Here is a 12,313-nt window from a genome sequence, read left to right on the forward strand (position 1 = left end):
ATTACAGAAAAGTGGTGAAAGATATTTGGAAATTCTGTCCTTGCAACTTTCTGTGAATCTAAAATTGTCTTCAAATTATAAGCCTTAATTTGGCTTTAAAAAGAGTCACAGCAGACCAAGAGAAAGAGGGAGGGAGAGACAGAGAGTCAGATCTGCAATCCACTGGTTCATTCTCTAAATGGCTGCAATGGCCAGGGCTGGGCCAGACCAAAGATAGGACCCAGGAACCTCTTCTAGTTCTCCCATGTGGGTGCAGGGGCTCAAGCACTTGGGTCATCTGCTGCTGCTTTTCCAGGCCATTAACAGGGAGCTGGATTGGAAGTAGAGGAGCCAGGACTCCAGCCGGCGCCCCTGTGGGATGCTGCTGCTGCAGGCAGCTGCTTTACCCACCCTGGGCCTGAGGGGAGTATTTTATAAAATGTCTTAAACTTTTTCTTCTTCACAAATAAGGTGTATTATTTTTTGATGCATAACAAATTAACCAAAACTTAGCATCTTAAAAGCAAAACATTTACTAATGCCAAGTTTCTGTGGATCAAAAATTTGGGAGGAGCTTCAGTAGGTGGTTCTAGCCAAGCTCTCCTAAAAGATTATAGTTAGAATGTTTCCTGGGATTTCAGTCTTCACAGATCTGATTCCGCTGGTAGCATCTGCTTCCAGGATGGTTCACTCACCTGGCTGTTGGCAGGGGCTCCCAGTCTTTTACCTCGTAGGTTCTCCATCAGGCTGAGTAAGCACTCTAACAATGTAGCAGCTGGCTTTCCTCAAATCGGTGACACGAAAAAGAAAGGAAATATGTATTTTATGATTTAGTCTTAGAAGTTACACACTGCTACATCTGCCTTATTTGATTTTCCTGAAACAGGCCATTAAGTCCATCCCATACTTTGGTAGGGGTGGTTTCCACCACTTCTTAAAGGGCAAAATATCAAAGTATTTGTGGACATGCAAAATCAACCACAGTCTTCCCCTCCGGCCACAAACTGTTCACTTTCTACCACACACCAAATATGCTCGCCTCCTTAGATCTCAAAAGTCTGCATCAGCTCAAAGTTAAGGATGTTGTCATCCAAATCAGATCTAGGTCCAGATGAAATTTACCTGTAGTAGGTCTTTATACTATATTGGATGCACTTCTTTTTGATCAGAAGGCCTGTGAACTAAAAAGATAAGTAGGGGCGGGCATTTGGTCCAGCAGTTAAGAATCCTTTCCTTAGGATACCCTCATCCCATATTAGAGTGCTTAAGTTCACGACCCTGCTATACTCCCAGTTCCAGCTTCCTGCTAATAAACACCCTAGAAATCAGCAGTCGTTGGTTCCTTCGTTCCTTGCCACCTACATGGGAGATCTGGATTGAGTTCTGGGATCTCAGTTTTGGCCTGGCCCAGCCTTGGCTGATAGGGGCATTTGGAGAGTGAACCAGTAGATGGACAATCTCTGTCTGTCTGTTTTTCTGCCTTTCAAATAAATTTTAAAAATGAATAAAGAGGGGCTGGTACTGTGGTGCAGTAGGTTAAACTGCTGCCTGCAGCACCAGCATCCCATATGGGCCCTGGTTCAAGTCCCAGCTGTTCTGACCAGCTCCCTGCTAATGCCCCTGGAAAGGGAGCAGAAGATGATCCAAGTACTTCAGCCCCTGTACCCTCATGGGAGACCCAGAAGAAGCTCCTGGCTCCTATCTTCAGACTGGTCCAGCCCCATCTCATGGGTCCATTTGGGGAGTGAACCAGCAAATGAAAGATCTCTGTCTCTCCCTCTCTCTCTCTAACTGCCTTTCAAATAAATAAATGTTTAAAAATAAACAAACAAACATGTTATCTGTCCTTCCCCTCCACATACAATGGTAGAATAAGCATAGGAGATCCACTGTAACTATCATTCAATGAGGAAAATAGGTACAAAAGAGCCACTTGTTCCTGGTAACTCAGGAATCTAGGGGGCCAGTCCTGTGGTACAGAAGGTTAAGCCTCTGCAGTGCTGGCATCTCAAATAGGTACTCGTTACAGTCCTGTTGTTCCTCCCTGCTAATGTAGCTATTAGTTTAGAAATAATTTCTGAATGTAGTTCAGAAGCACAGAGATGGAATTTTTTTAAAAACTTTTATTTAATAAATATAAATTTTAAAAGTACAACTTTTGGATTATAGTGTTTTCCCCCCATAACCACCCTCCCACCCCCAAACCATCCCATCTCCTACTCACTCTCCCATCCCATTCTTCATTAAGATTCATTTTTAATTATCTTTATATACAGAAGATAAACTTAGTATATACTAAGTAAAGATTTCAACAGATTGCACCCACACAGACACACAAAATATAATGTACTGTTTGAATACTAGTTTTACCGTTAATTCGCATAGTAGAACACATTAAGGACAGAGATCCTACACGGGGAGTAAGTGCGCAGTGACTCCTGTTGTTGATTTAACAACTGACACACAGAGATGGTATTGACTGATGTTCAATATACCAACTAGTTAAGATGGTTTTGTGTAAGAAAATGCTTACTAGTCAAGATCCTGCTTTTATTAGTAGAGTGTTATGAGTGGATTTCTTAGTTGAAATGAATTAAAATTATCCCAGGTGTTTTCCTTTCCTGCATTCTGGAAATGATTCAAAACTTGTTTGTTTGTGGTATGCATGTCTGTCATTGCAGTAAAGCTAAAAGAAAGAAGAAAAGGGAAGAAGCTGAAAAGCTACCTGAAGTATCTAAAGAAATGTATTATAACATTGCAACGGATTTGAAAGAAATATTCCAAACTACAAAAGGCACCAGTGAAAAGGAAGAAGACACGCCCGGGAATGAGGACTGTGGTGGAGAGAAAGCTCAGGAGATCCAGGACCCTGCAGCTCTCACTAATGGGGACAGGCAGCCTGCAGGGTTCACGTTCTCCTTTTTTGATTCAGATACCACAGATGTAAAGGAAGGTACTTTTCTTTTTTCCCAATTTTTCATTTCAGGCAATTGGAACTTACCTGACTGAGTCTGCATTAAGTGTAACCAATATGAGATTCACAGGGCCATCATTTGGTACAACAGTTAAGGTACCGCTTGGGATAGGACACCTGCATCCTGTATTGGAGTGCCTGTGTTCAAGTCCCAGCTGCACGCCAGATTCTAGCTTTCTGCTAATGTGCCCCCTAGGAGGCAGCAGGTGATGGCTCAAGTGGGGGACCTGGGTTGAGTTCCTGGCTCCTGACTTCACCATGGCCCAGCCTGGCCCAGCCCTGACTGCTGGCTGCTGGCTGTTGCAGGCTTTTGGGGAGTGAACCAGTGAATGAGAGATCTCTTTCTCTCTCTCTCTCTGCCTTGCAAAATAAAATAATTAACTTTAAAACAAATTTAACAGTAGGAAATTCAGTAGTACCATGACCATAACAACATGGTGGGCCTTACGCTATGGTAGAAAATATTTTTGCATTTAAGTGAACATACTAATAGCTGGCTGCCATATGAAGGGAAGCCAGAGACTGCTATACAGCATCCTTTCTGTTAAGTAAAAACCATCATAAAGAGGTAATAGTAAGTCATATACTGTAATAGCTTCATGTCTTCAATGCAGTTTTAAATGCAATGACTTAAAACTAGTGCCGTACAGATAGAGAAAAGAAAGTATAGGTAACATTCTTGGCTTCTTACAAACATACCATGCTATCGATATGTCAGTTATTTCAAAGTTTATTCTTGGAGAGTCACTGGAACCTAGAGAAAAGTACAAATACATTACCTACAGTTTTGTATTCCAGTTCATCAGGTTTACATCTGAAGGCCATCATGGCCATAGGTAAAAGCATTTATTCCTTCGGAGGCTGTTCCTCACCGTATATTTAAGATATACAAGCAATTTTTCTATATCCAGCCACAACTAACTACACTGATTCTACTTTAAAAATCAGCAGTTAAGATAGCATACATAGACGGATATGTATCAACTGCCAGCACTAGCATTCTAAAATGAGCTACACCATCTAGTAGTTTTACTGTTGTAAATGAAATACAGTGTACCACGTGCTCTGCCTACTTCTCTGGTCTTGCCTGTGTTCTCCCTTTGAGTTTTAAGGTCAGTCCTGAACTATTGTGTAGTTTGGCAGGATGTAGATATTAACTATAAATCTAACGTTGAGGGCCATGTATGAGAAAATAGTTTTGAAATTACTCCTGGACACCAGCAACCTGAGTGCTGCTTTAAGTGTCTGGGAAATTTTGGAAATGTAAAATGTGATTAATTAATTTATTTGAAAGGTAGAGTTTCAAAGAGGGAGAGGTATTGGTGGGGGATCTTCCATCTGCTGATTCACTCCCCAAATGGCTGCAACAGCAGCCGGAGCTGGGCCAATCCAGAGCCAGGAGCAAGAAGTGTCTTCCAGGTCTCCCACGGGCGTGCAGGGGCCCAAGGACTTGAGCCATCTTCTTCTGCTTTCCCAGGCCATAGCAGAAAGCTAGATCAGAAGTAGAGCAGCCAGGACTCCAACTGGCACCCATATTGGATGCTGGTGCTGCAGGTGGCAGCTTTACCTGCTATACCACAGCAGTAACAGTTTTTGAATGAGGCTTTGGGATTGAAAATGTAAATATGTTCATTTTTGTGTTTGTAAATAAGTAGGAAGAAAATTTGGTTTTATATTATTTTTAAAGATTTATTGTTCATTCATAAACCATTTATTTTATACCTTTTTATAATATTATTGTATTCCTTATCACATCACTCTAGCAATGTCAAAATTATAATAGTAGTTTCTCACTATTTGAAAATCCAAAAAGATGAAACTCCCTACTTTAACAATTTACATATTGGGAATTGAGTTATGTATTTATGGTGAAAATAATCAAATGCATGCGTTCAGTAATACTTAGTTGTCTAGTTACAAGACTATCATTGCTTACTCTTACACTCCAGAGACCTACAGAGTTGAAACAGTGAAACCTGCAAAGATTGTCAGCAAGGGAGACCCTCGTTTCCAAGACAGCAGTTCAGAAGAAGAAGAAGAAGTTACTGAAGAAACAGACCGTGGGAAGCCCAGCCCTGAGTAAGCAATTTTCTGTGCAGATATATGTCATAATTTAGAACTTAGACAAGCTTCAAAAATATTTAAGAAGTGTCTAAGCTTTTCCTACAGCTTATTGTTTCTGAGCTCCTTAAAGAGTTCTACAGGTTTTATGCAATGTGGAGTATGTTTCTTTTTTCTTGAGATTTGGATACGGCTGTGGGAGAAAGAATATGTACAAGGAAATGAACCCAACAGTAATATGCTGGTTTAAAAATAGCATCCTGCAGTTGACTGGGGTTCACCATCTCCCATCCCCAATCCCCTACCCCTTCCTGTGGGGAACATGGGCAACTGAGGAAGGAATAGTGAGAGTGAAGTATCAGCACCCAGAGTAGGGAAGAAGGAGCTTAAACAAGTTTTTTTTTTGACAGGTAGAGTAGACAGTGAGAGAGAGAGAGATAGAGACAGAGAGAAAGGTCTTCCTTTGCCGTTGGTTCACCCTCCAATGGCTGCCACGGCCGGTGCATCGCGCTGATCTGAAGCCAGGAGCCAGATGCTTCTCCTGGTCTCCCATGCGGGTGCAGGGCCCAAACACTTGGGCTATCCTCCACTGCACTCCCGGGCCATAGCAGAGAGCTGGCCTGGAAGAGGGGCAACTGGGACAGAATCCGGCGCCCTGACCGGGACTAGAACCCGGTGTGCCGGAGCCATAGGCGGAGGATTAGCCTATTGAGCCGCAGCACCGGCCACAAGTTTCACTATCAGAGGCTCAGCCTGAAGAATGTTGAATGGAGAGAAGGTAGAGTAAAATTTTTAACTCAGGGAAAAATGAGCAAAACAAGTATTGTATTTAAGGAATACATTATACAAGTATATTTAAGGAATCATTTATTTATATTTTTAATGTAAATAAGTTAATGTAAATAAATTAGTGACATTAAGCCTATTCCCCCCCCCCCCCTTTCTCTCTTCAGAGAAGCATCATTACCTGAGAAACAAACCAGTAGATTTTTCTTTTTCTCCAAGGATGATGAAAGACTTCATGGTGAGTCAACTTTTCCACTAAATGGTAACACTATGGCTCTTATCATTACTCCTGACACAGTTAGTCCTGTCCAGAAATTCTGACCCTTTGTATTGTCACATGGTTTGGCCTCCTCCATGACTACCGCATTTTGACATGTAAAGCTATAGAAGACTGAGAACTCCTCACTCCCCACATTCCTTACTGATTCATTATCATCAACAAGGGCTTGTTTTGTTCAGGGACTTGCTTGGATGCTAGATATTAAAACAAATAAACAACCAAAAATCCTGTAGTTTTAGTACCCTAAAAGTGCATGTGAATACTCTTAAAGCTATTGGCCAACTCCTCACATAAAGCCTAGCACAAACAAACAGTTACATAATTTGTTATATATAAAGAGTAAAATCTTAGCAATACTACATTTTTCATTTGCAAAAATATATAAAATATTTCTTGAAAATTAATAGAAATGAGGACAGGCGTTTTTGCCTAGAGGTTAAGATATCCATGTCCTGAATTGTAGTACCTAGGTTTGATATCTGCCTCCAGCTCTTGATTGCAAATTCCTGCTAATGCAGACCTTGGGAATCAGTGGTGATAGCTCAAGTAATTGGGTTCCGCTTATCAGGGAGACCTGGATTGGCCCCACCTGGAGACTTCAGACATCTGCAGAATGAACCAATAGATGGGAGTCTGTCTGTCTGTCTGATACACACATTAAAACAGGTGCTGGTTATGGCCGGCGCCGCGGCTCACTAGGCTAATCCTCCGCCTTGTGGCGCCAGCACACCGGGTTCTAGTCCTGGTCGGGGCGCCGGATTCTGTCCCGGTTGCCCCTCTTCCAGGCCAGCTCTCTGCTGTGGCCAGGGAGTGCAGTGGAGGATGGCCCAAGTACTTGGGCCCTGCACCCCATGGGAGACCAGGATAAGTACCTGGCTCCTGCCATTGGATCAGCGTGGTGCGCCGGCCGCAACACGCGGGCCGCGGCGGCCACTGGAGGGTGAACCAACGGCAAAGGAAGACCTTTCTCTCTGTCTCTCTCTCACTGTCCACTCTGCCTATCAAAAAAATAAATTAATTAAAAAAAAAACAGATGCTGGGTTAAAGTTAAATAAGATTAGTAGAAATTGAATAAAATGGTCAACTAGAAGTAGAAACTTTGATAACTAGAAATATTATCTATTTTTGTAGTAATTTGCATGTCAAAAGGTATTGTTATGGTTGCTTATAGTGCTTTGGGGTCACATCAAGTAAATGATGGATAGACCAGAACTCCCTGGTTCTTTGCCTGATCCAGTTCTTTGTGCCCTGACAAAAAAGTACAAGTGAACTCAGCCCTGATTACTCTTCACTGCTAGCTTCAGCATGGGGTTGTGGTCCTGGCCAAGTTTCCATGAGAAATGTATTAAAGAAAACATTGAGATCTTTGAATTCCAGTTATCTTCAAAGGACATGAAAGTTCTAGGTGCCCTGAACAGAAATCTTCATTATGCTACTGCTGATTTTATTGCTGGACACCCAAAGTACCATTTTCTGATGAATATTAACATGGAGGCCTTTGTCATGATTTTTATCAGAAGCCCCTACTTATCAATCATGATGCAGGAGACATCTCAGATGTTGGTGATTGGATACCTCTTTACTGGTTAATCTATGCAGCTTTGCAACTCCCAGTCAGAGCTTTAGCTACAGAGCTCAAAGTTATGGCACTAAATTTTTTTGTTACCTTGTGAAAAATAATGTTGTTTTCCTTAAAAAAAATGTGCTGGGTTAAAGTTAATAAGATTAATAGATATAGAAGAAAATGGTCAACTAGAATTGGAGACCTCGATAATTCTGAGCACTACAATATTATCCACTTTTATAGTAATTTGCCACATCATCATTTTATTTTTGCCTAGTAGGTTCTGACTTATTCTGGAGAGGAGTGGGAAGTAATATTAGCAGGAATTCTTGGGAGGCCAGAACAAAGCATCTGCTTATGGTGAGTGTATCTCCACAGCCCTGACAGTGAGAATAATCTAAGTTTTACTTTATAGTTATTGAATACATTGAAAACAATATACACTTATTAACAAAGACTTGATTTTATGACTTTTCTAGGATTGCCGGAAGAAACATAAAGAAGCAAAAAGGAGAGTTAAACAAAAATAATGTCAACATTGCTTTTGATACTGAATGTAGACAAGCTCAGCTAAGGAAATTGACCCAGAAAATAATTCTGGCTGACAGAGAAGAAATTTAAGAACCTGGCTGGTAGAATATCATTCGGGTTGCCATATTTTTCTTATGGAATCCCTGTTTTTCTTCCTAAGTAATTACTTCAAAAAAATTAATTTTTAAAAAATGAAGTTCAAGATAGTCCCCCAAAATATGAGAACTCTTTAAAAAGTTTGTGGAAACTACATGTTTGTAATAAAACATAGGTTTTAAAATTTATGTAGCAAAATAAATTTATCTTTTAATTTCATTTTCCACAAACTTTTTGAAGTATCCACATCCTTCTTGTAAATAGTCTCTTGGCCCTCCATCCTTGGTAACTAATGGGCATTTGATACACCGTTTATCTGAAGCTTTTAAATAAATGAGTCAAAGTACTGTGTTCTCCAAGTTAGTCTTTGTGTGAGTTATAGGCTATTTGAAATAGTTTTAACTGTTCCAAATATACCTTACTAGCATTTTGTTTTTGTTTAGAAGTGAATTACAACTTTGAGTTCTATACCTGTGTCTTGATGAATAGCTCACTGGAAAGCAGGACATTTTGCCCAATATCAGGGTAGTTCTATGAGGCACACCAAAGAAGATCAAACACAGTTTTCCTGTCTTTGGTCTTGAATAATTTGTTAACATATGGAGGGGCTGGCACTATGGCACAGTGGATTAAAGCCCTGGCCTGAAGCACCTTCATTGCAAATGTGTGCTGGTTCTAGTCCCAGCTGCTCCTCTTCCAATCCAGCTCTCTGCTATGACTTGGGAAAGCAGTAGAAGATGGCCCAACTGCTTGGGCCCCTGCACCCATGTGGGAGACCCGGAAGAAGCTCCTGGCTCCTGGCTTTGGATCGGCACAGATCCAGCCATTGCGGCCATCTGGGGAGTGAACCAGCGGATGGAAGACCTCTCTCTCTGTCTCTACCTCTCTCTAACTCTGTCTTTCAAATAAATAAAATAAATCTTGAGGAAAAAGAAAACAAAACAAAACAAAAAAACAACATATGGAGGCAAGCCTATTAATACCAAAATTCTAGTTAGACTGGTAGATTATGAAAAATATTAGCTTTCTATTACTATAATTAAATGCCCAACACAGGCTGCTTATAAACAAAAGAAATATATTGTAGCTCATGATTTTGGAGGTTCACAGTCCAAAATTTGGCAGACCTCACTGTTTCAGCCATCTGGGGAGATGAAAGAGGACAATTACACAATGTGCACAAAGGAACAATCACCTGGCAAGGTAGGAAACAGTGAGTGGCTAGGCCCAATTTGCTTTTATAACCGACCCTCTTATAAGAGCTACCTTCTGGGGCTGGCATTGTGGCATGGCAGGTTAAGCCACCATCTGCGTCATCAGCATCCCATAAGGGTACCAGTTTGAGGCGTTGCTGCTCCGCTTCCAATCCAGCTCCCTGTTAATGTGTATGGGAAGGCAGTGGAAGATGGCTCAAGTGCTTGGGCCCCTGCACCCACAGGAGATCCAGAAGCAGCTTTGGGCTCCCAGCTTCAGCTGGGGCTGTGTGAGGCCATTGTGGCCATTTGGGAAGTAAACCAGCAGATGGAAGACCTTTCTCTCTCTAACTCTGCCTTTCAAATAAATAAAAAATAAAGAGAGGCCAACACACAATGTAGGTTAAACCTCCACCTGCAGCGCCAGCATCCCATTTGGGTACCCGTTCAAGTCCTGGCTGCTCCTCTTCTGATTCAGCTTTCTGCTTATGGCCTGCGAAAGCAGTGGAGGGTGGCCCGAGTACTTGGGCCCCTGCACCCTTGTGTGGGACCCAGAAGAAGCTCCTGGCTCCTTGTTTCAGATAGGCCCAACTCTGGCCATTGAGGCCCTTCGGGAGTAAACCAGCAGATGGAAGACTTCTCTCTCTCTGTAACTCTGCCTCTCAAATAAATAAATAAATATTTTTTAAAAAGTATTAGGGGCCGGCAGCGTGGCTCACTTGGTTAATCCTCCACCTGCGGTGCCGGCATCCCATATGGGCACCGGGTTCTAGTCCCGGTTGGTCCTCTTCCAGTCCAGCTTTCTGCTGTGACCTGGGAGGGCAGTGGAGGATGGCCCAAGTGCTTAGGCCTCTGCACCTGCATGGGAGACCAGGAAGGGTCACCTGGCTCCTGGCTTTGGATCGGTGCAGTGCCAGCATGGCGGCCATTTGGGGAGTGAACCAACGGAAAGAAGACCTTTCTCTCTGTCTCTCACTGTCTGTAACTCTACCTATCAAATAAAAAAAAAAAATTTTTTTTTAAAAAGCTACCTGTTGAGGGCACATCCATTGACATAAGGACCTCCCATTAGGCTTACCTCTTAAACACCATAATTGAATTGTTTCTATCCTCAGTGCTGTCAATTTATGAGTTTGAGATTTAAACATGCATTCTGGAGCCTCATCCTATTCAAAGCATGGCAAATACGAAGTAACAGTTAGTTAGCCAATAATTAGGACCGCAAGTCTAGATAGGGAAATAGATTTATTTCGTTATATAAGCCCACATGGCTAGGATTCGAGATAGATATGCCTCCTATCAAAATAAGCTCTGGGGTCAGCGCTGTGGCACAATAGGTTAACCCTCCACCTGTAGTGCCAGCATCCCATATGGGCCCTGGTTAGAGTCCCGGCTGCTCCTCTTCGAATTCAGCTCTCTGCTATGGCCTGGGAAAGCAGTAGAAGATGGCCCAAGTCCTTGGGCCCCTGCAGCCACGTGGAAGACTTGAAGAAGCTCCTGGCTCCTGGCTTTGGATCCGCACAGCTCTGGCCGTTGTGGCCATTTGGGGAGTTAACCAGCAGATGAAAGACCTTTCTCTGTCTCTCCCTCTCACTGTAATTCTACCTCTCAAATAAATGAATAAATAATCTTTAAAAAAAATACTATGCATAAAGTAGTGCTACATAGGCAGTGTAAGGGAATATCATTGAGCCATCAAGTGTATACTGAAATTATTTTAGTATTGGTTTACATCTTGCATGCATGTAAGATCCAAGAGGGTTCTAGTCCTGGTTGCTCCTCTTCCAGTCCAGCTCTCTGCTGTGGCCTGGGAAGGCAGTGAAGGATGGCCCAAGTGCTTGGGCCCTGCACCCACATGGGAGACCAGGAAGAAGCACCTGGCTTCAGATCAGCACAGCGCCAGCCGTGGCAGCCATTTGGGGAATGAACCAATGGAAGGAAGACCTTTCTCTGTCTCTCTCACTGGCTGTAACTCTACCTGTCAATAAATTAAAAAAAAAAAAAAAGTACCACAGGAAATTCATGGACAAATGAAAATAAAAGATAATGTTCATTTGCCATGAACTTTCTGTATTGTGTATGTTTTTTGAAATAAATTAGGGTAAAAGGAACTAAGTATCTTGAAGAATCCTGGATCCCTGTGTTTCTGAGACTTCAAACAGAATGGGAATAACCACTCAACAGGATAAATAATCCAAAAGTTCCACCTTTTCTTGATACAGATTACATTTTTAACTTCTTAATCTATTGCTCCATAGCAAATCATCCCAGTGATGATCATTAATTTGCTCACAAATGGGGACTGCTCATCTATTCTGTGGAGTCATTGGACAGGCTCAGCTGGGCTAGAAGACCCACTTCTCAGATGGCTCACCCACACAGTGCCTGTCCCTGGGCTTACAGCTTGGCAACTAGGAGCAACTGTTCTCACAGGCAGAAAGCTGATGCAGCCCATCTCTAAGGCCGGAGCCCAGAAGCTGACTAGTCACTTCCACCTCATGGTATTCTACAGGTCAATACAGATACAACCTCATTTCTCAATGGGAGGAATGTCCAAGAATTTGTATCCATATTTAGAAGTCACATCTGTCTCCAAAGCAAATGAGTGACATAAAATGGCATTTCCCATCCCCAATTCCTGCTCCCTTAATAAAATCATCTTCAACAATTTTTTTTATCAGTTTATTTGACAGGCAGAGTTAGAGGCAGAGAGAGGTCTTCCATCTGCTAGTTCATGCCCCTAATGGCCACAATGGCAGGAGCTGGGCCGATCTGAAGCCAGGAGCTTCTTCCAGGTCCCCCATGCGGGTGCAGGAGCCCAAGGACTTGGGCCACCATCTACTGCTTTC

The 12,313-nt window shown here is 42.4% G+C and overlaps 1 protein-coding gene and 1 long non-coding RNA gene across 9 annotated transcripts in view; one reads left to right on the forward strand and one right to left on the reverse strand.

Annotated features, from left to right (window-relative positions):
• NOL8 (nucleolar protein 8) overlaps nt 1-8,617 on the forward strand; it is a 30,394-nt gene extending 21,777 nt beyond the window's left edge. For 3 of the 4 annotated variants that reach the window (XM_070050143.1, XM_070050166.1, XM_070050161.1), the window contains 5 exons: nt 2,661-2,932; nt 4,903-5,032; nt 5,968-6,038; nt 7,922-8,004; nt 8,124-8,617. In XM_070050143.1, the coding sequence (XP_069906244.1) occupies nt 2,661-2,932; nt 4,903-5,032; nt 5,968-6,038; nt 7,922-8,004; nt 8,124-8,174 (607 nt within the window). In that variant the 3' untranslated portion in view covers nt 8,175-8,617. The remainder of the gene's footprint in view (nt 1-2,660; nt 2,933-4,902; nt 5,033-5,967; nt 6,039-7,921; nt 8,005-8,123) is intronic. The other variant, XM_070050152.1, reaches the window with a different exon arrangement.
• Nucleotides 1-12,313, reverse strand: part of LOC103348335 (uncharacterized) — a 29,846-nt gene that overhangs the window by 14,296 nt on the left and 3,237 nt on the right. For 3 of the 5 annotated variants that reach the window (XR_011379362.1, XR_011379359.1, XR_011379363.1), the window contains exons 3-4: nt 1,102-1,160; nt 675-758 (exon numbers count right to left, since the gene is read on the reverse strand). This is a non-coding gene — a long non-coding RNA (uncharacterized lncRNA). Of the gene's footprint in view, nt 1-674; nt 764-1,101; nt 1,161-12,313 lie in introns of all 5 variants that reach the window. The other 2 variants (XR_011379365.1, XR_011379361.1) reach the window with 1 other exon arrangement.

The sequence above is a fragment of the Oryctolagus cuniculus genome, chromosome 1, assembly GCF_964237555.1.
Source record: "Oryctolagus cuniculus chromosome 1, mOryCun1.1, whole genome shotgun sequence".
Taxonomy (NCBI): Eukaryota; Metazoa; Chordata; class Mammalia; order Lagomorpha; family Leporidae; genus Oryctolagus; species Oryctolagus cuniculus.